The following is a 27,781-nucleotide window of genomic DNA, read 5'->3' as shown; positions in this document are numbered from 1 at the left end:
GATTTTCAGGGAGCTCGTTAAAAATATTTGCGTTTTGTCATATTTTGCTCTACGTTTTGTTTTTTTTTTTTTAATTATTTTGTCTTTTTGAAAGAGGATACCCCAAGTTTGCAACATTTCCTCTGACCTAATGGTTATGAAAATTCCGAAAATAGAAAAATTCAATTCGGTTTTTTGAGATTTCTTTACGATGGACAAAGACAAAAACGAACACTACGATGAAGTACAAATCGACTATTCAAGAGTAATCTTCGTTTTTTTTTTTTCATTTTTCCCATCTAAAACAGTGAGGAAATTTCAAAATTCCGAATTACCTCAAAAATTCGATTATTGAAATTGGCTCAAGATTTCTTAGTAAGCAATTGAGGGTTAAACTATTTTTCATTGGTAAAAAGTTTAACTAAATAAAAATGAATTTTCGAATCTTCTCTTCTAGAAAAAAAAACCTTGTCTAAATAATGACTTTTTCCCAGTAAATTGTCCAATTCTCTCAAACAATCAAGTTTTATATTTCTTTTTAAAAATTATCCGTAACATTCAAGAGATTGGACGGGATTAACTATTATTTGACCTAATTTTCTTTATATCAAATGATATATTTTTTTTTAATTTTTGCAAATAATTCAAAATTGATAAAACTCTCATTAAAATTACATTATTTACCACAATTCATTTTAACATACTCTGCAAAATATGTTATATGTAAAATTGTAAGATAATAGTAAAATTTTTACTTCTTCAATAATAAAATTCTATAAACTATGTATAAATAATGGTATGAACTCTGTAAAATTTATATACAATTCATGTGTGTGTTCACCTTTTTTTTGTGACAAATAAATTATATTCTTGTCTTTGCTATTAATGTATATAAGATATTTTGCATTTTAAAATATTATGTACAAATTATTTCACTTGCCTTACCTTTTCATGTCCTTGTCATTCATGTAGTATCATCGCGAAACTGGTGAGATTATCAGTACATTTATACACGTGTGCGCTGTACGTGACTTTGTCTGAATCTTCTTTTTTTTACGATTCCAGATCATCTTGCTGAGAGCTGAAATAACTGACGAGACCACTAAATTCACTCGAGCTGCCCGGTTCAACGTGAGCCGGTGAATTACTGTAACTGTGCGAGGCATTCTCATGTGGTGATGATGATTTCAGCGTCTCAAATTGACTGTACGGCGGTGCTTGAGCCGTTGAAGTCGTTCCGGCAGAAGTTGTAGCCGGTGCATCGTCTGCCGGCACTGTCGATGGTGCTGATGTCACCGATGTGGCAGGCACTGAAGATGCTGTTGTTGCTGTCGATTGCTGCTGCGTTGTTTGTGACGGAGGTGCATAAAATCCTCCAAATTGTGGTGGAAGATACGGACCTATCACAAACAAATGTTCAATTTACAACAAAACACCAATTTTAACCCAAAATTTCAATGCCTACTTTGATATTCCTGTGAATGTGGTGGTCGAATTCCAAGAGATGGATCAAGGGACTGTAATTGATGATGAAGCAGAGATTGCTGGCCTTGATACCCATGTCCTGGAGGATACATTGGTCCTGACCCTCTGGAAATATAAATTCAATTTATCCAATTCCAATTATACCCCGAAAAATCTACCCTTCTCTTAATATTACCTAAATATTCCATGAGGTCCGGGCACTCCACGCTGATCAGGAGACACATAAATTCCCGGTGCTCTCTCTCCCAATCCATTATTGATAGAACTACCAGGGGTAGATGATGTAGGTGTTCCTGCAAAATTCGCCCTCAGATGATGAAGACTCATGTTAAGTGATGAATGTCCCAGATGATGAGGCGATGGAAAATATCTCGATCCTGGTAAACCTTATTGCACAAAAATTACATTTAATTTTAATTGCAAAAACGAAGTTGATTTAAAGTGTACCTTGAGCACCAAAAGGTCCTGGCAAAGGTCTCATTTGCTGCTGTAATCTTGATAGAATAGTTCCACCACTACTACTGCCTGATGGATAGAGTTGAGGTGTAGTTGTTTTCTTGCTCGCTTCTTTGTATTCAAATTGAAAATTAAAAAAAAATAATATCTGTAAAATTCTGCGACAAAAAACTCGATAAACTAATAATAGAACTGGCGAAAGACACATGTGGTAATTTTTCCTGGATACATCAGAAATGCTCATCCTTTCAGATATCAAACATATTTTTTTGCCAAAACTTTCGACGCAACAGTGCACCTTCTTCAGTTTTCAAAATCGTTATTTAAAGGCGGCATTCTGTCGTTCCGAAAGAGCTTTGGCGAATAAATTTATGTCTGATCTTTGAAAGGAACAACATTCCTGACACATTTTGATGGACATTGTCTCCCTGTTCGGGCTAAAACAGACTTCAGGTTGATCCTTGAGAATATTTAGTCTGTAAAATTTGGCAGTAGTTTTATCTCAAATTTTCATACACTGAGGGCTTAGGATAATCGAATTCCCTTTACCTAGTCCTGAAATGTTGAATTTTGCAGCTTTTGCATCTTTGTTCCAAGATACTATTTTAAGTGGTAAATCCTATCCTTTTCGAGGCATTAATGATAATCAAGGATTTTAGAGAAAAAAATCGAACATTACCAGATAAATGATGAGATGAGATATGGGTGTTATTTATTCTAAAAAAAATGGACCTTAAGTTTTCCTTTAGAAATTGTCTTTTGGCATTAAAACGACACAAACACCGTTATTTGTGATAAATCAAGTTTTATATAAGGGAAGAGCACCAGCGATCGGCAGTGTTCCTCGGATCGTCAAGTTTTTGTCATATTATTGCACCAATTAAAATGAACTTTTAAAAATTATTAAAAGCTACTTTTTACCATTTAATCCTTAAAAGAATACAGTGCATTAGTGTAGATTTAATTTATAAAACCAATTTTCCGTGAGACACCTGATTAAATTCGTGACCATCCGAGGTACAGAGTACACAGTAGCAATTACATCATTCTTTTTTATTAATTTATTGTAAAATTTTGAAGTTCTTCAAACCCACAGATATAGTTAAATGGATCACTAATATACCGATTAGCATACACAAAAATACCAAATAGTATTTAGAGGCTTATATTTTTAACTAAATATCAAGAATGTCTCTTAACATTCCGATCCGGTCTGGTGGAGTGCCTATTTCTCAACCGATATGGTCAAATTTTGACTTTTTGGAAAGGTCTTGAAATTTCTAACCTGTATACATAGATCCTAATCCATTATAAATTTATACAGTAGCAATAATTGCTACTGTATAATGTGATGTGTTTTGCTTGAATTTTGTTTTTGGCAAAGTATCAAAACCATCAAGACAGTCCAAAGTGTTCAATGTTTTATTTAATTGAATTTACATAAATAAATTTAGGTTCTTCTTCTATGAACACTTCTTAAGTATCCATTCATACATTTAGGTCTTATCCTTTGAAGACGTACAAATAATAGAAAATCACAATGTTTGCAGCTTCCTCTTATAAATAAAAATAAACAAGAAAAATATTTTTCAGATTGGGTTATAGAGATATTTTAACATTAAAATTCAACAGCCATACTTTTCAATTAATTTGCAAAGCAATTAAATATAAGTCGCTTGTAACATTCTAAGAATTCAATTCTATAGCTGTTATGAAATTTAAAAAAAAGTAATTATATAAGACTGCATAATATTATCCTAATAAAATAAAATTGTTAAAAAGTGTGTTTTCCTTCTGCATTACAAGTGTGGAGCTGTTAAGGGAAAAGTACCTACCCCGGAACCGCGACCCCAATAGGGATAAGCGGTTGAAAATGAATGAATGAATGAATTAGTAATCAGTTCATAATCAGATTATTACTGGTTCAAAACCAATTGAAACTTATTCGGTCTTATCAGAAATTTCAAGACATTTTTAACGAGGCCAAATGTGATACCATTCGGTTGAGAAATACACTCTCTAAAACCTATTTAATCTTTGACCTTGAAAAACCGTTATTCAACGGTATTTTCGTACATGGACGAAACGCAGGACGCGTTTTCGAGCAATCAAAACATGGTTTTGAAAGGAAATGGAAGTGTACGGAGAAAGTGAGGGGCACGTTAATGATCTTAAGGTCGATTTATGTGGGGGTCCTCCTAAAGTCTCAAATCTCTATCTCTAACTGTTTGTCCTCTACACAGAGAAAAATAGTTGATAATCAGATCGACCCTGTTGATCAAAATAGTTGATTAATCTGACAATTGATCAATAAGTCGATAGATATGTTGGTAATTTCTATCAACAGTTGATAGTTTGATCAACAAGTTGGTAAAAAAGTGGATTTTATTTACATAAAAGTTGATTTTCCGATTTTTTCGACTAACAGTTAATCAATTTTAAATACATTTCTATCAATTGTTGATCATTAAATATTGAAATCAACTTAATGGTCTAAATGTGTATAAAATTTATCAACTATTAACTATCAAATATAAAAACCAATTAAATAATTACCTGTCGATAGCAATTGATCAATAGTAAATTCTTAAGAACCAAAAAAGTTTTGAACAATTGATTAGTTAACAACTCCGTTTTTATTTGATTAAATCTGATGAGTAATATATTATTATTATTATTGCTTTCTCCAAAAAATCCCAGAGGTTCCGTGATTTTGTCGTCAATTGCATTGAACATATCCACGATACTCAAGTTGGTCAAAAGATTCCACGTTCTGGAATTTTGTTGTCAATGTTATTGAATACAACCATGATACTCAAGTTAGTCAGATGATTCCATTTACTTTCCCCAGCAACAGTTGATCAAAAGGTGATCAAAAGTTGATCAAAATTTGATCAAAAGTTAATCATTTGTTAATCGATCAACAGTTGATCACAAGTTGATCAAAAGTTGATCTGAGTAATACTGTAATTCTTTTGCTAAATCGGTCAATTGAATCAAATAGTGAACCAAGCTTTGGCGCCAAGTGATGTTCCTGAATTAATTGACCAATCGTAATATCTGCAAATGTACTATATTTCATTATAACAAATCTTTTTGTGTCTTATTCGCACTGTCAGTATATAAATTATTCATTCAAATTCTATCTCGCCTGAATTATAGCTCATAACTGTAACAAACTTGATCAACTGTTGATAAAATGTTGATGCCATTAAAAACTAAACAATTTTACCAAATATCAGATAACAAAGGAATCCATCGACTCATTGCATTCAGATTGGCTTCATATTCTATGTTGTTAATATGAAGCCAATCTGAATGTAATGAGTCGATGGATTCCTTTGTTATCTGATATTTGATAAAATTGTTTATTTTTTAATGGCATCAACAGTTGATCAATTTTGTTACAGCTGAGAGCTATAATTCAGGCGAGTTAGAATTTGAATGAATAATTTACATACTGGCAGTACAAATAAGACACAAAAAGATTTGTTATAATGAAATATAGTATATTTACAGATATCTCGATTGGTCAATTACATCAGGAACGTCACTTGGCGCCAAAGCCTGGTTTACCACTCGAATCAATGGAACGATTAATTTAAAGAATTACAGTATTACTCAGGATCAAAAGATGAGCAAAAGTTGATCAGCTCTTGGTCGACTAACAGATGATCAACTTTTTATCAACTTTTGATCAACTGTTGGTCGACTAACAGATGATCAATTTTTGATCAACTGTTGATCGATTAACAGATGATCAACCTTTGATTAACTCTTAATCAACTGTCGATTAAAATGTGAGTCTATGTAAAGTTGGTCAAAAGTTGATAAAGGTCGATTGATCTGTTGATAATATCGGAAAAAATATCGAAAAACCAACAGTTGATAGAATCAATCAACTTTTGAGCAACTTTACATAAGCTCCGATATATTAACTTGGTAATCAATTTTATATGAAAAATCAACTTTTTTATCAACTCAATTATCAACTATTTTTCTCTGTGAGACGTGGTAGCGGCCGGACGGACAAGACTGATTAAGAGCATGATGTTGGCAAAAGTGGTTCCCGGGGAATACAAGATGGAAATTTTGAGGGATGAAAAAACCGAGGGATTACTGCAATCTTTGTGGAGTTCGAGACGTAAAAAAGACAATTGAAACTCACCAGATGTTGCTGGAGTTGCTTCTAGTCTCTCAGCTAGGATGGGATTAGATGTTGTTGGTTCTGTTTCACCCTTCATTGCGCCGGAAATTGTGGTTAGCTGCCCACCAGGAATACTGTCTCTTAGCGGTGTGATCTTTTTTCTTCGTCCTCGCTTTTTTGAGGTATCCAGGTCCACTTTAGCCGGAGTAGTTGCTGCAGGATTTCCCTGGACTGAGAGAACTGTAGTAGGTATCACAGGTTCTCCCGCAGCAGTTACAATTGCATTGGGAGCCTGAAGTACCGATGGACGATCCATGTTGGCTATTTGCGATGAGGCTGAATGTGTTGATGGTGGCATGGATGAAGGTGGAATTGATACTGGAGTATGTTGAGCTGATGGTGGTGGTGGTCCAGGTGGACCTGGATAATAGGGTACATCTGCCCTAGCCTTAGCTTCAGCTATCGCTTGAAGTTCCAACTTGGATTTTCTGCCACGCTTCTTCGGCACTAAACCAGCTTTTGTCAATTTGACAGAAGGATGCTCTGGATCCAGTTCAATATTTCGCTGATCCATTGGCGAATGAAGTCCCTGAGGACCTTGTGGCATACGAATACCTCCTCCAGCTGGATAAGGCATGGGAACAGTGGGTCGAAGAACTGGATGTTGCATTGGATGTGGCTGATTAGCCGGTGGCAGCTGTTGAGGACCTAAGGGTATCCTAATCGGTCCAGGAAGCATCTGACTTGGTTCTGGTGGTAGTTCCATGGGATGCGTTGGAGTGTACACAGGAATAGCCAGAGGTGGAGTTGGAAGTGGAGCTACAGGAGGAACATCAACTTTTTCCTTAGGCTCTCCCTTGCGATTCATCTCGGCTTCTTTTAGCTTTTTATTCCGAATTGCTTCACCTGCTAGCTTCAACTGATGCTGCACAAATGATTCCTCCTCCATCATTTTAGCAAGTTCTTCCTCAGTCATATTTTCCGGATCGAACTCAGCAATACTAGTTGCAGAAGGAGGAGGAGGAGCAGGAGGATGAGTAGGAGCAACAACAGGTTCGGAATAATCAGGAGTATCTTTAATTTTGTGATGTAAATCTACGTCTAATGCTTTAGCAGTTTGTATAACTTGAGGTGGTACCGTTGAAATGGAATCCGATGGAATAACACCAGGCACAGACTCTGTTGAAGGAGACATTGGCTCTGGAGCTAATTGTTCAAATTCCGTAGGTTTTACCCTCAAAGGTTCCAACTTTGGCGTTGCAATCTCTTTGGCACCTTCGGTATTCTTAGCAGCCAACATTCTCTTGATTTCTTCCTGCTTCTTAATGAACATCTCTCTCTCTTCAGGAGGTGTATCTGGTCGTTTTACTCCAGGTTTTATTCCATCATCCGAACTATCATCGTAGTAATCTTCCAGGAAGTTTATCTTCTTTCCTCGTGTTCTCCTCGTAACTTCACATTCTTCCTCTGATTTCACTGCATCACTAGACTTCTTCTTGGAACTCGCTCTAAATGGCGTCTCCTCGTCATCATCCTTCTTCTTTGGCTTCTTCTTCACCAAGCTTGAAGATTTCTCTGTTGGACGCTTAGGAGGTCTTCTAGATGGAGCCTTCTTTCTTCGTGATCTCCAATCACTAGTGTCACTTCCAGTATCTGTATCATCACACAAATCATCACTATCCAAATCTTCTTCTTCGTCATCTTCATCATCATCAGATTCGTCAAAATCCGAAAAATCTGATTCTTCCTTCTTTCTCTTTTTCTTCGTTGGTGGTTCGATAAATTCATCTGAATCATTGTCATTGATGAAATCTTCGTCGTAAACTTTATGACGTGATCTCACTGATCTTCTCGTAGTTATTCCTGCTTTGCTATTCTTCTTGCGCAGCAACTCCAGTTCCATGGAACTTTCACTACCACTGCTGAGAGATTCGGCCGAATCTTCAGAATCTGGAGAACTTTCTTGGAAATCCTCATCGGATCCATCATCTTCAGAACTGATATCCAAAGTATTTAGTTTACGATTTTTCTTCTTCTGCAACGCAATCTTCTGACGTCCACTTGGTCGAATCGGTTCAGAATCACTACTATCATCTGCTTTAGCTGGTACTTCTGTCTCAGATTCACTCTTATCCGATTCTTTCTTGGACTCTTTCTTCGTTGCATTTTGCGCTTCGAGCTGCCTTAGTTTCTCCTCCTTATCTGCCTCTATTATTGTCGATATATCTTTGCCTCTTCCAAGATTACCAGCACCAGTGACAGATACATCTTCATCGAATTCCGGCATACCTTCTTCCATCACTGCAATTTCATCCTTAATGGCTGAATTAATGAGGTCATCGTATTCATTAAAACGATAGCTGACATTTGTCTGTCGTCTCTTCCGTAACTTGTAAATTGGTTCATTGTCCGAACTGTTATCGTCTGACGATGACGATGATGATTTGGCTTTGACACTTCTACTTCGACTCCGAGATTTTGCCTTTTCCGGTGCACCCTCCGGAAGAATATTATCCGTGGAAACTGTATTAAAAATAAGTCGTTGTTGTTTAAGTTCTTCCTTCTCCTTTGCCTCAATCATCCCATCCAACTCATCAAGTTTCGCATTCAGATTCTCCAGAAGCTTGGTATGCTGACACGGTGGACAGAACCAATCCCCTTCGGGAATCACAAAAAGCACTGGCTTCAAGCAGGAACAGTGATAGCCCTTGTCGCAGCTATCACAAAGCAAAATCCATTCAGGATGATCATGTTTGCTACATTTTTGACAAGCATGATGTGGATTTTCATCAAAATCATCATCATCTTCAGGATCCTTCCTAACTGTTCTGGCCATTTTGGTTGGAACTCCACTGTCATCCTCAAGATCACTTTCAGGCGAAAATTCATGGTCTGATTTAAAAAGTGGTGATCCAATATATTCAGGTTCCAACCCATCTTCTTCCTCTTCTTCGTCTTTTTCATCACTTTCAGAAGTTCCAGTTCCTGAATGCCACTTAGCCTGATTTGCTCTCTTCTTGGCACCTTTCTTCTTTTTCTCCAAACACTTTTTATACTCATCCTCACTCTCTGACGTAGCTGAAACTGGTGAAGGCACATAATCATCCTGTTCCCTTTTCTTCTTCTTCATGGCCTCCTCTTTCATCTTCTGCAGAGCAATCTCTTCCAATTTTCGCCGTTCCGCCTCTTCTTTTATCTTCAACTGAGCAATTCTCCGTGACTGTCGTACTACTGGTTGATCAGCATCTTCATCAATTATTGCACTCTCATCTATGTCCAGGCCCAATCGTCTAGTGGACTTCTTTCTATCTGATTCAACACTGGCATTGAGGGACCTTCGACCACCTCTACCTCTGCCTCTTCCTCGACCGCTATACGGCGGCTTCTTTTCAGTTTTTGACAGCAATTCCGTCAATTGTGCCTCAGCCACAACTTGATTCTTATCAATTTTGGACACAGGAATCAAATCTTCCAGTTGTGGCTCTTCCTGTTCCTTTACGTTTTCTTGCACTTCAATAATTGGTTTTTCTTGTGATCTTCTTCCTCTTCCTCTTCTATTGACCTTAATAATAGTTGCTGGTGGTTCAAAATCCAACGATAAACTAAGAATTGTCTTACTTTCTGGTAACTTCTCAGGAAGAAGTTTTTCTTCAACCTCAACTTTCTTCTCAGTTTTGCTTTTTTCTTCAGGAACTGCCTTCTTTGCGTCCATTTTGTTTTCCAAAACTTTTTCCCCCATTTTAATTTCTTCTTCTTTCTCTTCTTCCTTTTCCTCCTTTTTGGCAATTTCCGATTTTTTCACATTAGCTTGCTTCCTCGTTTCTGGTTTTATCCCACTTGCTTCCTTTTTGTCAGTTTCAATTTTCTTCGTCGCTTCCTTCTTGTCAGCTTCAGTTTTCTTTGTCGCTTCCTTCTTGTCAGCTTCAGTTTTCTTTTCTATCGCTTCCTTGTCAGCTTCAATTTTTTTCGTCGCTTCCTTCTTGTCAGCTTCACTTTTCTTCGTTGCTTCCTTCTTGTCAGCTTCAATTTTCTTCTCTATCGCTTCCTTATCAGCTTCAATTTTCTTTGCCGCTTCCTTCTTGCCAGCTTCAATTTTCTTCTCTGTCGTTTCCTTTTTATCAGCTTCAATTTTCTTCTCTATCGCTTCCTTCTTGTCAGCTTCAATTTTCTTTATCGCTTCCTTCTTGTCAGCTTCAATTTTCTTTGTCGCTTCCTTCTTGTCAGCTTCAATTTTCTTTGTCGCTTCCTTCTTGTCAGCTTCAATTTTCTTTGTCGCTTCCTTCTTGTCAGCTTCAATTTTCTTCTCTGTTGTTTCCTTCTTGTCAGCTTCAATTTTCTTTATCGCTTCCTTCTTGTCAGCTTCAATTTTCTTTGTCGCTTCCTTCTTGTCAGCTTCAATTTTCTTTGTCGCTTCCTTCTTGTCAGCTTCAATTTTCTTTATCGCTTCCTTCTTGTCAGCTTCAATTTTCTTCTCTGTTGTTTCCTTCTTGTCAGCTTCAATTTTCTTTATCGCTTCCTTCTTGTCAGCTTCAATTTTCTTTGTCGCTTCCTTCTTGTCAGTTTCAATTTTCTTTGTCGCTTCCCTCTTGTCAGCTTCAATTTTCTTTGTCGCTTCCTTCTTGTCAGCTTCAATTTTCTTTGTCGCTTCCTTCTTGTCAGCTTCAATTTTCTTTGTCGCTTCCTTCTTGTCAGCTTCAGTTTTCTTTATCGCTTCCTTCTTAGCTTCAATTTTCTTCACTGTCGTTTCCTTCTTATCAGCTTCAATTTTCTTCTCTGTCGCTTCCTTCATTAAAGCTTGAATCTTCTTTTCAATTGAATCCCTTTTTCCACTTTCCATCTTCTTTTCAAGTACCTCCTTTTTCTTTGAAATTTCTGCCTTCATGTCACTTTCTTTCATTTGGATTTCTTTTTTCTCATTTGCTTTGGTCTTTTGATTGACTTCTTTCTTCTTAATTGTCTCCTTCAATTCAATTTCCTTTCTATCTTGAACTTTTATTTCCTCTTTTGCAAATTCTCTTGCTTTCTGATTTTTCAAATCTGCAACCTTTGTTCTCTTGCCTTGAACTTCCTTCTCAGACAAGATTTTATCATCTGAAAGTTTTCTCTTCTTTACTGCAACACTATCCTCAATTGTTTCTGCTTGCTTTACTGAACATTCAGGAATGAAAGTTTTAGCCTGAACCAAAGACCTCACTTCAATAATTTTAAGAGATGTCTCCTTATTACATTCTCTTTCTGACACCTTCATATCATTGTTATTATCCGCTTTTGCTGATACATTTCTGCTTTGTGAAACTTCAATATCTTTTTTTGGTGTTATTTCAGGTTTAGAAAATTTGGCTTTGACCAAATTGGATGTATCTGATTCAGGCGATGCTGCATCTTCAAATTCTGGTGAAGAAAATGAGTCATCATCGTGAGTATCAGGCTTAGTAGGAGGGATTGGTTTTGATGCCTTTAAATTTTGAGATTCTTTAGGCGCACTTTTAGAGAGATCTTCTGCAATCGGAGTCTTAGTTTGTAATGCATCAGAAATTCCCTTTTTCTGAATTTTAAGTGATGTTGCTTTTGTTGATTTCACATGATCAACCTTAGCTGCAGAAACATCAGAAATCTTCATTTTGTCACTGATCGTAGGCACTTTGACATTTTTGTCATCTTGTGAGGGTTTTGAAAGTTTCTCTTTTACTTTTTCACTATTCGACTTTGTAGCCTTACCTAAGGGTTTTTCAGTATTCAGAACTTGTTCTTCCTCTTTGCGATTGCTCTCCAATAGTTTCAAAGTTGCAGTATTATCTGCATTGGAAAAAGAAGTATTTTCGAGATCTTCTAATTCCATGGGAGTTTCATCAATTGTTACTTCAACTTTTCTACTAACTGATAAATCTTCAGCTTGGCTTGAAGCACCTCCATCATTGTCCATAATCTCATCTTCAATATCCATTGGCATACAATCAATTGAAGGGTCGTTCTCAGTTCTCAAACTTTTTTGCATTGATGCAAAAGCATCATGGCCTACTGTATTGGAGGTATCATGTGGTTGACACAATTCCTCTAGCTCCATAGGAACACAATCAATTTCTGAAATTGATTTTTTCTCGTTAAGTTTTTTCGAGTTTTCTGTTGATCTACATGCTATCGATCTGCTTTTTGCTGATTTGCTTTGTGTTGATCTGCTTTCTTCAGCTGCTGTATCTTCTGCATGCACGATGAGGCTTTTAAAAGATTCTTTTGCCTTCGTATCTTCTATCACAACAGGTTTTGAAGTACCCTGTTCAATTTTGTGAGAATTTAAAGTTGTAAGATCTTTTGCCTCAATTTGTTGAGGATACTGCATTGGTTCACTTTCTGCCCCTGTAGTACTTTTACTTTCTTCAATTTTGAGTGATTCTTGTTGAGATTCAGCTTTAATTTTCGAAAGAGATTCAGTAACTTCCTGAATTTCATCTCCTTCAAGCATTTTCTTATTTTCAGACAATTTTTCTGTAGAAATTCTATCTACAGAGATGCCTTTAGGAATCCTCTGCTTTTCTTCTTTACCAACTTCTTCAGAACAACTTACAGGAAGTTCTTTTAAATGCATTTTCAAATCCATGGCAGAAATTTGTTCCTTGCCTTTTGAATTTTCTTCCAATTTTGGATTTTGTAAAACATCTTCTTTTAAAGCTTGACCTTGTGGAATTTCTGGTAACAATTCTTCTTGGTGAATGACTCGTTTTGCAAGTTCCTGAGTCACATCATTTTTTCCCTCAGAAGAAACATCCCTATCACGAACCACAGGAATGTCATGTAAATTCTTTTCTAGAGAGAGAACTTGAGACTGTCCTTCTAAAATCACTTTTTCTGGTAACTCATGCACTAATTTAGATTCTTTGACATTTTCATCTGCTGGCACATCCAAATCTTCTTTTTTTCCTTCTTTGACGTTTGAATCTGTTGGAGTTTCACTTGGTTGCTCCTTTACTACTGCATGGTCTTTCATTACAGGTTCCTTATCCTTAACAGATATGTCAGTTGCTTCAGCAGGAACTTCAATTGTTACTTTTGAAGTACCTTCAATCAAATTCTCTTTTAAAGCTTTTGTTTCCACCATTTCAATGTCATTTGTCAGAGAACTGTCAACTTTTTCAGCGCCAACTAATTTAGAAGCAATATCACTTTGATTCTTTCTCAATTCCTCCTCGGTGAATATCTTCTCATCCTGAGTATCCCAATTATCAGATAATTTATCTTCTCGTAGTGATGCACTTTCAGAAACATTTCTATCTTCTTCAAGCACCTTCTCAGAACAACTTTTCTCAGAAGTTTTTGCCGTCAAACAGACGTTTTCTACTTCCATAGTCGAACATTGTTCAAATGCAGTTGGTTCCTTCTCATCTTTTTGAGTCATGGCCATTTTTACAACTTCTTTTTCTTCTGCCACAACTGATCCCTTGAGAGTTTCAGAAACTTTTTCTTCCTTGTCCAATTGAAAATTTTTGGAAGTTCCTTCATTTGAAAGTTTAATACTGGAGTCTAATTTTATCACTACACTCGATTCGGAAGTTATTGCGTCAGGTAATTTCGCCGTCACAGTTTCATCCTCTTTTACCATTTCAACATCTTCATTTTCGATTGAAGTTTCTTCTGCAACCTGAACATTTTTTATGGCTTCCAACTTTTCTAACGATTCTTTTGCAGCCAGATTAGATTTTTCCACAGAAATAATGCCTGGTGGTTTTGTTTTCATTGGCAAAGCCTCCTCATCTTCTTTCGAAATATTCTTTATTGTGACATTTGAACTCTCTTCAGAAACTTCCTCAAACGTGCTTCCTGATGGACCTGATGAAAATTCTTTTAAGTCACCAGCAGGTTCAGGAACTTCAGAAACTGGCTTATTTTCCATTTCAACGGAAGATTTAGGTTTTTCCGTAACAGCTTCTTCAGAAGAAGATAATTTTTCTTCTTCATTCAAGCAGACTTCTTCAACTTTATTTATGTTTTCTTCTCCATGAACAACAGTTTCCTTCTGCATTTTTTCCTGTATATTTTCTTCCGGAACCTTTCCTGAAGTAGATTCCACTACTGAACCATCATGTTCACTTCCCGCAGAAGACACAGTCACTTTTTCTTCATCAAAAACCTTAGACGTATTTACATCTTCCTTGGATGATACTTCTTGCGCATCTTCTTTTATGCACTTCTGCACAAGTGGAATTGTACACTCCTGACCACTAGTTACGTAATTTTCCAGAGCTTTCAGTGAATTCTCATTGACAGTCTTTTCATCTAGTTCCCTTTTTTCTTCATCAACTTTTTTGTCACTATCTCTAACTTCGGAACAATTTTCCTTCTTCTCACTTACACTCGATTGCCCAGCAAGAGTCTCACCTTGATCATCAGCAGATCTTTCACCAAATCCAAATTCCGTCGTTACAGTTTGTTTCATTGGACTCAACTTGAGGCATCCGGGCTGCCCGAAGAAGAACATTGGCTTTGATTGTGCTGCAGATTTTTCGTCATCTTTTGTATTTCCAACATCACAGTCAACACCATTTCCCTCACCATAAATATACAATGTCTCCTCTACAATTGTTTCACTGCACTCAAACACTACATTTCCACCCTCACAGTCCTTTCCACTTCCCAATCCCTTTACAATCATAACACTCTCCTCAATAGGCTCACTATATTCTTCATCAGCAGATTCTTCCTCTTCGACTTCTTCTTCTTCTTCTTCTTCTTCATCAGACTCTTCCTCTTCCTCTTCTCCTTCATCCTCTTCAGATGAATCCTCCACAATAGGTTTCTTCTTAGCATCCATCCTCTTGAATTTGTTAATTTTATCCAAATTTGATTTTCCCAATAATGTCAAACGCTCAACTTTTGGCCTCTTCAGTACAGCTTCCGGAATGGAAAGTTTCTCTTCTTCAACTTCCCTGTAACTTCCAGCAAGTCTCTTGCTATATCTCTGAGTCCTCAAATTCCTCGGAGGCTCCTTCTTGGTGATTGACGAGACCAAAGATGGTTTGTTATATTTATTTTTGTGGCCTTCCAGTTTAGTCTACAATTAAATAAATTTTTATATTAGAATACAATTCCGGAGAACAATTTCTAATAATATTAGACCAATTGTTCTAAATGCAATTGAATTTTGCAAGTCAATTATTAAAAAAAATGAGTTTGTTATGTATCAAAATTCCATCATAAAATGAACAATTCAGAACCTGTAAGTGAAAATGTAATATAGATAATATATTAGGAAGCTAATGATAAGTCTAGATCAGCTTATAGTAGGTGAGATTCTTAACGTGAGCTAACTCGGAATGCATACAAATTTTGAGTCAAATTCGTGAAATAATTCAAATTTTGTATTTAGGGGAAATGTGCCAAATTTCGGCCAGCTTCTAATTTCGGCCACTTTGAGTGTAATTTCGGCCATGGAAATAAATAAATTAAAATTATAGTATATGTTATCTTCGAATAGTCAATGAATTCATTTAGGTTTTAAATATTTATTCATTTTAGGATGTACTCAGGATTGCTACTGAGTAATACCTCTGCATGTCCCTTTACATTTCTGTTCAAAGATTTCACTGAATGTTAATTTTGTGTAGAAAACAGATTGTGAAATAAACATAGGAGATAAAAAAATTAGGATGTATTAACACAAAGACCGTTAACTTTTAAGTATAATTTGAATTTAAATTGCGTTGTAAAAACTCAGTGTAGAGTCTTACAAAAAATGTGACAGATCGATTGTGTTTCTAGCAGTCTTACAATTTGTGCTGAAGTGTAAAAGGTTTTCCTTCGGTGTTTTTCATGAAAATTGATTAGTTTTCATTAAAGATTGTTTCTGTTTATGTTAATAGTGAATCAACGTTTAAGTTTCGGGTGAAATTTCCCAGCTGGATCCTGTATTTCGCGTAAAAAAGTATATACTTTGTGAGCGTCTCTCCGGTGAGGTAATGTTGCCTATTCCGGCAACATCTTTTGCTTTTCTAAATTTCTTATTCATTTTGTGTTTTTTTTTTCAATTTATGAGTTATACAATGTCCAGAGGAAAAAACCATCTCTTCTATGAAAAAGATGATGTCGAAATGGCCTTGGAAAAGTTCTGGAAGGGCAATTGCTACGGCAATCTGCGCGTTAATTTGAGATACTACTCTTCAGGTGTTCAGGACAAATTACACGGAAGATCTCAGGGCTTGTGGGTTGTATAAACGTATTAAACTAAATATTAAACTCTTTTCGTTTGACGTTTTGAAATTTTCTATCCATTGCGTCACAAAAGCTGGGGTCACAAACAAAGTGGCTGGAATTTCACTCAAAGTGGCCGGAATACTACCCAAAGCAATGTCCATATTATTATTAATTTTTCAATATTTTAGGAAGTGATTTAAAGATAACAAAGATGATAAACTAGTTTTCAAGGTTCCACAAACCCTCCCGAAAAGGAAGTAACAAGAAATATCAACATGAATAAAAAATATTGCATTTCAAACTTAGGACTTCGGTGCTTATATGCAACTATGCCGAAATTTAGCACACTTACCCTAACCAAATTCGGATGGATATATGGGTGAAATGTTGACCAGAATGTACTCTATAAGTCTTCCAAAGAACTTGATATCTTCGATTATTTAAACTGAGATAATCGAGGTGGTTTGTTAATGATCTCGTCAAAGAATTGTGGTATTTTTATGAGACTTTCCATTTAAAAACATTATTTCAAGTTTTTGGTTGAGAAGAAGTGGTTAAATTTGCATCTGAGTGGTTTCAAAACTTACTGGAAAAAATCAATCTTTTCACACTGAATCGACAAAATCGTATAGATGGCGTAATCTGAGCACAAAATGAATTATGAACGCAATAGATATAGGGGAAGGTTTTGCACCTTCGTAACATTGCAGGTTCGTAAATGTTGATTTTTTTCCAAATTAATAAATGAATGTCATCCATGGTCATATATTCTTATAGCTAATCCCACATTTCCGGACAATCTTTGGAGCCTACGCCTTTTTTTGGGTTCTAGAAGCAAAAATAAAAAATGGGCCTAAAATCGCAATTCTGATGTGTATTATTTTATGCATTTTTTCACGCTTCAAGAGTCTTTTCGAAGAAAAACAACATTCCAAGTTATAGAAGGATTATCAGGGTTAATATTTAACGTGAAAATCTTTCGCTAGAAGGGGGTCGAATTGTGGGCGGAGAAAAGTTCACAAAATTGCCTTCAGTGCAGGTTCGTAAAAATATCAGTCAGAATCATTGACTACCAACTCTGTGAATTCCAGATTGTTCTGGGACACTCTGTGCACGACGCTCTGGATATTTTGACCCATCCAGAGATTCCACTGAACAAGTTAACAAGAAAATTGTGATATTACAACGATTACAACATTTTTCAAGAAAATCTCGAAGAAAAACACGCACTTCCACAACAAAGTGAGACTTCATCAGATGTTTTTGTTTCGCTTCTGTCAAATCGAACATTAAGCCTAAATCTGCTTATGGTAGGTGTGATTCTTTCATTGTCCATACGGTGCGTTTTAAGCATTTTTCATACAATTTGCTTTGTGTTCAAGCGGAGTTTTCCTCATTTAACTTTAAATTAATCACTGGTAATTCTAAGAATCACTGATGTTCAAAAAATGTTCTGTAAGACTGATTCGAAGTATTAGAGAAATTACGAGGATTACAATAGGTGTGACTGCTTCTTTCTGATTTATGCAGTGATGAAACTAGACTGTTTAAGGTAGATGTGATTCTTTTGTTGCCACTTCGATGTATTTCGAGTATTTTTCATAAAATTTTCCTTGTTTTAAAGTGAAACTTCCCACATTTCATTTTAAATTGGTGGCTGGTCATTTTTGAAATCACTTTATGTCCGAAATATGTTCTGTAAGACTATTTGGAGGTGTCAGAGAAAATCCGAGGATTACAGTAGGTGTGATTATAAGAGAATCACACCTAACCGAGCTCTGAACTGACTGTCAGATGCAGATAAAACATGGTTTTCCGAGTGTCAAAAAACAAGTGTGTTAGAAAAATAGCTTACAATTGATCTTTTAATGCGTGATACCTCCTACAAACAGTGAAAAGAAGTAGATGAAAGTTCCATCTAAGTAGTGATGCCCAAATTTTTGTTTCCGGGGAAAATGAGGCCTACAGGGGTTGGAAGAAATGGTACGAAGCATTCCGGTACCGGATACATTCGTAAAAATGCTACTACATTTTCATTTTCCTGTAGAGGAAAATCCAAGGACTTCCAGGAATTTTGTGAGGCAGAATTATGAACCCAATAAGTGAGAGATTTTTTGACACAGTGATATAATTGATTCGGTTTGTGTGGCATTCAGTAAAAAATCTTAAATCTTGGATTCCTTTTTTAGTACGAAGGTTCAAAACCTTCACCTAAATACCCTCTACAACTATACCAAAGTAATCATCAAAATCGGTTGAATAAGAGTCGAGATAATTAAGTTTATGTAATATGAAAGTTGATTTTTTTTACTGTGGCGTCCTTAGCGTTGGTCCTACGCAGTTCAAATGTTCTTGAAAGTTGTAGCGCTTTGTGAGACCTTTAATTTGCGCTCTCACTCATCAAAATCGGTCAACAGAACCGGAAATATGGCGTTTTGAATTTTGTGAACTTTGAGCCCTCATATCTCCGGTTCTATTTTAACCACAGCGAACCAACGCCACTTTCTAGAAATTTCATAGTCTAGATTACAACCTCTCGTCCTTAACCCTTTAAGGATGAGAGGGTCAAAAATCGGGGGTCAGAAAAAAAAACACTTTTCTAACTTTCTAAAGCAAAGTATAACTTCAGAAGACCCTAGGAAAAATTTCATTTTTGGATCACCAGTGACCCAATCATTCTTAAAGAGTTAAAGCACACTAATAAAAAAATTGGTAAAAATGTTAATTAAGACGGGAGATACAGGCCGGTCAATTTTCGAACTTTCACCCCTTATAAGCTCCGGGCAGGATTTATCGAGCGACTTAAGTTCTTTTTTTGTTTGATAGGCATCATAGGCATAATATGCGGCTAAAATATAAATATACTAAAATTTGAACCCGATGCACAATGGAGTTTTTCAGTTACTTAACTTAGAAAATTGAAAAATTTTATTTTTAATAATAGCGACTAATTCTTTTTAATAATAGATGGGCATTCCTGCCTAAATTCTAGTGGCATTCGATTGCCATTACCAGGAGCTGTCTTTCACAGACGCCGAGCGATACCGAAAAGGTAGAAAATCTTCAAGGATACAACAGCCCTGCAGAGTAGGAAATTTCTTGAAGAGATCTGAGAAATCTTTCTCTTCTATTATGGCTTCTTTAGCCTGTTTTCTTTAGCCAACAATCGAATCGAAAATCATTAGATATCACCATATTATTCTTTTTGAAAACCCGAATACCATTACGCATTAACTTATCCTGCTCGAAGTCCACAGAGAGAGCAGTATAAAAGCTAGTGATATCGTCAGTTGGATCAGCATTTGTCGTAACTTTCTCAGCGCTTCATCAGCACTTCTTCTAACACCATGGAAATACACACACTATACAAGAAGTGCTGATGAGGCGCTGAGAAAGTTACGACAAATGCTGATCCAACTGACGATATGCCTGATTGGGCTTATGGTAGGTGTGATTATTTCATTGCACATTCGAATTGGGGGCAAACTCAAAGTCCAGATAAGCTTATGGTAGCTGAGATTCATTACAGGCAACCTCGAAATACGTGCAACTCGTAATAGACAGATAGAGACTTCGAACTTGACATACATTTAGAGCTTTTTTAAGGCTTGAGATATGCCAAGTTTCACTTGAAAATGTAGAAAATTGTAAGAGAAATGAACAAAAATATCTGAAATCCTTTAAAGCTGTATATCTCGGACCCGCAAAAAATCTCGCTATTTACGAAAATCTACGAAAAATTGCGCAGTCTGCGAGAATCCCCTAAAACCGAGATTTCCAACTGGTGAAAATTTGGTGGGTATCCGACATCCGGGTAACGAGATATACAAGCTTTTCAAAAAAAAAAAAAAAATATTGCAGGGGCAGCAAAAGAAATCGCCAACTTCAAATGCCTCTCCTGAAAAGTTGTCATTCTGAGATAGCTTAGTATGGAATGGAAGCGCCGATATAATCATAATCTCTCGATTTTTTCACACCCCAAAATGTCCACCTTCCATCCCCTGGGGATCCCTTTTCGTAACATATATCTTGACATTCAAGTGGTAACTGACATTATGTAGAATTTTAAAGACTTAGGGAGATCACCTCCTTCCGGGTGCGTCAGTGGCGTTTCTCTTTTCAGGTACACGAAAAACTCACAGGATTCTTTGCCAAAGCTTTCGGCGCTGCAGTGCGCCTTCCTCAGTGGCCAAACTGTGATATTGTCTCTGAAAATTGTCTTGAAAATTATCTCCATTACTCCTAATGAGGGTACACAGGGAATTTTGGGATCTCTCTACAGGAGCACTTCAGTGAACATTGGTCAGAGGCCAACACCAACAGTTGGCCAACTGTTGGTGTTGGCCTCTGACCAATGTCCAGTGGTTGACCACTGAGGAAGGCGCACTGCAGCGCCGAAAGCTTTGGCAAAGAATCCTGTGTGTTTTTCGTGTCCCCGAAAAGAGAAACACCACTGACGCACCCGGAAGGAGGTGATCTCCCTAAGTCTTTAAAATATATCTTGACGTTTCAGACGATTTCTCAGACGCTATTTGTTCGTCTCTCCGTCCGGCCCTTACCACACCTAGATGTCAAACAGTCAGAGATAGAGCCTTGGCACCTTGGGAGGACCCACTATAAGTCAACCCTGGGCCCTTGGGGGAATATGTGCCTCATTTTCCCCCACCATATATTTTGTTGGAATGCTCGAGAACGCGTCGTTCAATTTTTTTTTCATTTTTAGATATATTTTTTGGAGATTAGGGGAGACCCGGGAGGTTTGGGACAAGGGTAGTATGGGACGAAGCGAATTTTTCATTAATTATTGAAATAAATGGGATTTAACCATTACTCAATCGTAGGCAACAATAGGATGTATCTTGCTTGACTAAAAGAGTGGATGTCCTCAGTTCTATTGCTTAAATTCTATAAACATTTTTTTTTAATTGATAAAAATTGTATATTTTGATGTCTCAGTTTTTTCTCTTTGTAGTTTATATCAGCTATAGGGTAAATTGGTACAAGTTGGACAATGGCAAAAGTTGGAAAATTTCGCTGGGACAAGTTGGACAGACAATTTTTTCTTGATAAATACAGTACTAAATTTTAATTAGTATATTTTTCTATGTTATAGTTCAATTATTTGGTTCCTTGTGCTGCAAATAAAGTGAAAATCCATTCATACGAATAAGATTTAACGTATAAAATTCTCACCTCAATTGACAGTGTAACTTTTCACCGTCGAAAAAATACATCGATCGGCCATTTTTTCCTAATAAAAACACAAGAAGAGTGACTTTGGTTTTTCGGTTCTGTTGACATTTCTCAATATTTCTGGCAAATTTTAGTGGAATAAAGTGTTTAATCTCGATAGTTAACGGTACGTAATGGTTTTATTTGATATAATTACTAACTGTATGAAGAAAAAGTGCTTATTTGAAGCGTGAGCAAAAGTGACAAGTTGGACATCCGGAGATACGATTGTATTGCAGGGGTTTTCTTTTTATTTCAGATGGGTAAAAAGGCAAATAAATTGAAAAAGTACAAATCCTATACTCAAGACCAAGTGAACAAAGCACTGGAAGCTTTTCGTCAAGGAAAGTCACTAAGTCAGGTGTCAGTATTATTTGGGGTGCCAAGAACAACACTTTTTAATAAGCTGACCGGGAAATGTCCGGAAGAATGCTCTGGGGGAAGGCCTCCTACGCTGCCAAAAGATATAGAAGATGAGCTCGTTGAATGGATTTTAGGATGCAGTGACAAGTGGCATCCTATAACAAAAGATCAAGTCCTCAACACTGTGCAAATTATTTGTAAGAAGTTCAAGATTGTCAACGAGTTCATCGATGGAAGGCCAGGATACTCTTGGTTCAAGAGCTTTTTGAACAGATACCCAGAATTGAGACTTCGTACACCAGAAGCATACACAACCCAAAGAGCTGGTATTACCACTGAGTGGTTTGAGAAAACTCATGAATATTTAAAATCCAAAGATCTTCTGGAACTTCCTCCTGATCGCGTCTTTAATCTTGACGAAACGGGTGTAATGCTTTCGCCCAAAGGTGGACAGGTATCTAATATTATTCTATGGAGTTTTTAAATTCATGTTTGAAGAGGCTATGCAAGAAAAAAAAGAATTAGACTTCAGAAACAGGAAGAAAGGCTCAAAATAAAAGAAGAAAAGGAGCAAAGCAAGAAAATTAAAATATCCAAGAAAAAGATTTAATAAATTATATATATCTAAGCCTTAATGTTTTTTACTTTTTAATTATACACTTTACCCTAGTGGTATAATTGATTCAGTTTGTATGGCATTCAGTAAAAAATCTTGAAACTTGCACAACCTTCCCCTACGCATTGTCCAAATTCCCACGTCCAACTTGTCCCACCCTGTCCAAATTATATTGTTTTGCACTCACGTATTTTTCTTGTATTTAAGAACTTTTCAAACTGTTTTTCAAGAATTTCCATGAAACGGTAATATTCTAGAAGAATCAAGGAGCAAATTTATGTATGTCATCAGGGAAAAATGTATTTATAATGTCTTTAATCTTGTATCAAAGTTCGAGCCTCTGGAAATTGTTCCAATTTATGCAACTTACCCTATATATAATCAAAACCTTTTTATCTCATTAGCTAGCAGTGTAATCTAGGAACATATTTTTATAAAAGTTTCCGAGATCATACAATCTTGTTTTTTAATTAAAGGTTTTAAATAACAAAACTACACGCGGGGATGTTTGGGACACCTGAACGGGGATGAACGGGACGTTGATTTTTGATGATATTATAAGTGGCGCGCAAATCGTTACTGTCAAAATGGAGAGTAGTTCCCAATTTCTACTTGGAATCTCCCTCTTGTGCAAACTTTAACAGTTCAGCAGTTGCCTACAGAGACAATTAAACCATCAATGTCTTGGGAATCAATAATTTCTTCTCCTAAGGATATTCGACGTTTGGTCCAATTCCGGTTAAAACTATTTACTCGAAAATTTCTCGAACAGTATCCTCTACAATTCTCACAAATTCCTCAGAAAAGGCAAGGCGAGAGCTCATCTAGGTAAACAAGGAAAAACAGTTACCAGGGGAAGTTTGGCATGCTTCGCGCGCGTGAGCCTTCGAACAATTCGATTTTTTTCTTTGTTGGAAAAGAGATGAATCCTAATTTCTTAGCCATAATATAAGTAATTATAAAACACATCTTTAAAAGAAAAATAGGCAGCCTAACCCTTCTTTCCTAGGGTCTAGGATCAAAAATAGAAAATTTGCCCAAAATTGGTAATTTTGATGGCGCACATTTCGTGTGATTTCTTACAGCTAAGTTAATTTTCAGACAAAACCACTTACACCAATGGATGAAAAACTGCGAAAAACTCGCAAATACTACACTGCGTAATGGTTCAACCGCTGAAAGTGTTTTGGTTCGGCAACCCATTAGGCAACTCTAGTAGCTTAAAAATCAGAACCTAACATCAATGAGGAAAACAAAGGGAGGAAGAGATGAAGAAAGGGTTCAGAGAGATCAAGAAAATTGAGCTGATAAATTTTTTATGTTGTCGCATTCGAAATCCTCACAATTTAGTCAATTTGTCGACATTCAAATGCAAGAAAAATAGTGCTTCAGATAAATGACAAAACAAAGTTTTAGGGGCATTATTTTAGTGAAATGATGGTTTTCACGGATTCATGGCTCTTTAATCTAGCAATCGGTAAATAATATTTAATTGGGAGGAAGACCTATTCCAGGAAAAAATGCAATGACGAACCTATACCACCTATAGGTTGAACCTTGGCTCTACAGGCAAGGTTCGCACAAATCGTCATACGTTTTTCATTTTCCTGTCCAGGAAAAATCAGAGATTTTGTGGCAATGAATCAGGCATATATAGAAAGCCAAAAGATCAGAGATTTTTTGGTGTAGCGTAATCTACTGTCCATTTGACAGTTTAGTCAGAAAAAAATCTTAAAAATGGACTTCGAGAAAACGTGCGAACCATGCCTAACTTCCCCTATGCAGTTGTCGTAAAATTAAACAGGAATCGCCAATGAGTTCAAAACTAAAAGTGTCAAAAGAATCAATTCGCCTGAGGAATTTGATGAATGATTCCAATATTTAGAATAAAAAAAGCAAAGGGTAATGGATAGTAAATAAGAAGAAAACATATTAAATAGATGATTGACAAAAAATGACTCTATTGTACAAATAAGATTAATATTAATTTTATTAATAGATTATTAATAGAAATATTTTTAATCTAATATTTAAAATTAATTACCATGCTCCAATAATGCAAATTATGCGACAAAAAATGCATCCCAAAAATCCTCTTTTGCGTCCCATACTGCCCCAAATCGGGGAGGTTTGGGACAAAGCGTTGAGTTAAATGTTTTATCTTCTCCAAGAAAATTCAGTTGTTTTCCAAGTTCTATCGAGTACTTTTTATAAAGTCAATAGTAAAGTAGTCAGACGAAAATTTCGTACTTATACGAAAATACCGTTGAATCATTCCTATTAACGATTTATCAAGGTTAAAGGTTAAAAAGACTCTAGAGAACGCATTGCTCAACCGAATGGTATCATGTTTAGGATCATTGCAAAGGTCTTAGAATTCCTGACAAGCCTGAATCGATTCTAATCGGTTATAAAGCGGATCATTAGCGGGTCATAACTGATAACTAATTTTTATTTAAAAATTCCTAAAGAATTTTGGGGAATGTTTTGAATGATTTACAAACCGATTCAAATCGGTTATGAACCGATAAGTAATGTTTGTCCGAAAATTATTTCTATTACTTTTAAAACTTTTTTGACGATCTTTTATTAGTTGTTTATGAATCAGTTTAAATCGATTGAGGACCGGCAAACGGTAAATGGTGCAAAATCACTTTAATAATCTCATCTCTTTGCTAGTAGGGGAGACTGGGGCAAAAGTCACAAATTGATAAATTCAAAATTCAATATCTTCCAAGGTAAAAAAGATAGCGGGTCATTTTTTTATATATAGCCTCCATAGACCTTCTTCAATGTCGTAAAGTTTGTTAGAATTCGAACAAGGAATTTAGAAAATCAAAAATATCGAATTTTTTAGCCGTACTTTTGAAATATTTTCCTTGCAGAAGATATCAATTCTTCCCTACTTATTTTCCAAAATTGATGCACTGGTGAATATTTTCTAAATAATTTGGATATTTTGAATACAAATCTGCCATCTATTTTAGAATTTCACAAAATTTCTTTTCTCCAGAAATCCTTTTATTAAAAATGGCCACTTGGGGTAAAAAGTAACAAAAGGTATAGAGCAAAAAGTAACAAAAAAGCGAAGCAATTTCTGATGTCTCACGGCGAAAAGAAACGTCATTATCATGTCTCGCCTCTTGTTGTTTGCATTGGTCAAACGATTTGCAGTCTTTTGTGTGTTTCTTTTTTCTAAAATAGCTTAAAAAGCGCTTTTCTTGTTTTCTCACTTTCCCGCAGAGAAAACGGTGTTTTACAAAGGTGTAGATGAATAAATTTTCTATGAAAATATGTCCTCTAGGTATTTTTTTCAAATTTACGGAAGCCTGTAATGAAGCGAATCAAAATATGATAATACCCAATGTCTGGTACTATTTGCCCCAGCATTTTTGAGAATAGTCACAAAATTACCTTTTAGAAATTGGCTCGATAAACGTATTTCCTTACAAAATAGAGGAAAATTACTTTCACAAAGTTGTAGAGCGGTAAATTTCCTATAAAACTGCGCTAATTAGAAATTTTTGAAGCGCTCGAGTAGCTTGTAAAAAAAAATATCCGTTTTGTGACTTTTTGCCCCAGTCTCCCCTACTTAATTTTTTCATTCCTAAAAATAGTGTATTTTTTTTTTAAGAAAGGGAGAGAATTAGGAAGTTCTGAATGATCAAACATAAGGATAGTTGTGATCAACATTGAATAATTTACCAATCAAAATTGATTTTTTTGTCGATTTTCTGATAGCAATTCTTAAAAAAAAAATTCTTTAAAGGTGATACAGTCCTAGATTTCCTAATGAGACTAGCCTGTCAAGTCTTTAAAGGCGTCTACACATTGGGAGCAATTTTCGTCAAAAATTGCGTTTTTGACAGAAATTTGACGTTTCCCCCTACAACACTGCAGGGAATTTCCTTCAAAAAAGCAATTTTTGACAAAAATTGCTCCCAATGTGCAGAGGCCATAAGACAAGAGGCACAAAAATTTAAAAGAGATGAATATCACTTACAATTTGTGGAAGAATCTTCTCTGCAGGTTTTACCAGTGGTTCGTCCTCTTCTTCGCTGCTACTTTCCTCAACAACTTTCTCATCTTTGTTGCTTGGAGGTTCTTTTTCTGTTATTTCTGGAGGATCTTCGGACTTAATCTCCTCTTGGGGCTTTTTCTTCAGCAGCAATGCATCATCGGAGAGCGATGTGGAGTTGGAATCTTGTTTTACGAGAACATGTTCCCCCTTCAGAAGTAAGTTATTGCTGTTGCTGCTGCTGTCTTCGTCCACCAAACCTTCAAGATTGGGCACAATGGGTTCATTCCCATTGAGAATGGCTATTAATTTCACCAATTCCTCACGATTTGTAGCCACAACGCGCCATGTCTCCTCATCCAGATGCTCCTGATATATTCTCAGGTTGCATTTCTGATCCAATGTGCTCCAGTAGGCATTTCCCTCTTTATCGCGTCCCAGAGGCTGAGGTCTTAGCTCATTGGCTGCTATTGCATTAACAGCCGTTTTGAAGCGAATATTGGAGTCAAATTGTGTCTCCAGCAGAGCCTTCGCCGAGAATAAATGGTTAGTGGCACACAGGGGACAACCAAAGAGATATTGTCACTTACTTTGAGAATCCGAAGTCGAACTGGAAGCCGCAGTTTCTTGTAGCCAAACTTCTCAAGTTCCCAAGCATCAACATTCGAGAAGGAGTGGGAGAATTTCACGAGAGAACGCTCCCACCTATCCGGACGAACGGTGTACTTGGTCTTTCGCATCAGCTTAATGTGCAAATCCATCAATTCGGGGGCCACTGGAGGTGTTAATGCAAAAAAAAAATATAAACAATTTTGACGTTTGTCTCTTGTGTTTTTGTTGCATTGTTTGGACGTCCGATTAAAGGCGAGAAAATAATGCCAGAATGGCTTTCGTCACTTTCAGTTAATCCAATTTTCCCTCTACCCCGCTCACCTTCCTCCATATCCTCAAGCATTGTCTGCATTTCCTGTACATTTGGATGCTCAACACCACAAATTGGTGCAAATTTATCGAGAAATGCACAAATAATTGCAAAATTGGGGTCGTCAACACAGTGGGCATCTTTTTCCGACGCCATTTTTTGGGTACAGTCACAATTAATCACCAATTTTCTCACAATTTCACCAACATCTACCATACATAAAGTACAAAAGCATCCTTTTCCCGTTGCACTACACTATTTACACCACTTTGCAGCAGCATTTTTACGTTTTTTCACTATAAAAATCCACGAAAAATTTTCATCGCGCAGAAAGACAAACGACAAATGTTTTGAGACTCAGCGCCTCTAGCGGATTCATCA

The 27,781-nt window shown here is 36.3% G+C and overlaps 1 protein-coding gene across 1 annotated transcript; it reads right to left on the bottom strand.

Annotated features, from left to right (window-relative positions):
• Positions 1-32: 32 nt before the first annotated feature.
• On the bottom strand, positions 33-27,777 carry LOC129807466 (titin homolog). Its single transcript, XM_055856756.1, has 8 exons — positions 27,412-27,777; positions 27,069-27,253; positions 26,464-27,006; positions 6,089-15,110; positions 1,912-2,031; positions 1,640-1,850; positions 1,445-1,569; positions 33-1,379 (listed from the first exon to the last, which is right to left on the bottom strand). Exons 1-8 carry the CDS (start codon positions 27,614-27,616, stop codon positions 1,033-1,035), a joined length of 10,758 nt encoding a protein of 3,585 aa, XP_055712731.1. The 5' UTR covers positions 27,617-27,777; the 3' UTR covers positions 33-1,032.
• Positions 27,778-27,781: the final 4 nt, after the last annotated feature.

Source organism: Phlebotomus papatasi, chromosome 3 (genome assembly GCF_024763615.1).
Source record: "Phlebotomus papatasi isolate M1 chromosome 3, Ppap_2.1, whole genome shotgun sequence".
NCBI lineage: Eukaryota > Metazoa > Arthropoda > Insecta > Diptera > Psychodidae > Phlebotomus > Phlebotomus papatasi.
The sequence above is the reverse complement of the archived record's forward strand: the minus strand, read 5'-3'. Positions and strand labels throughout refer to the sequence as shown.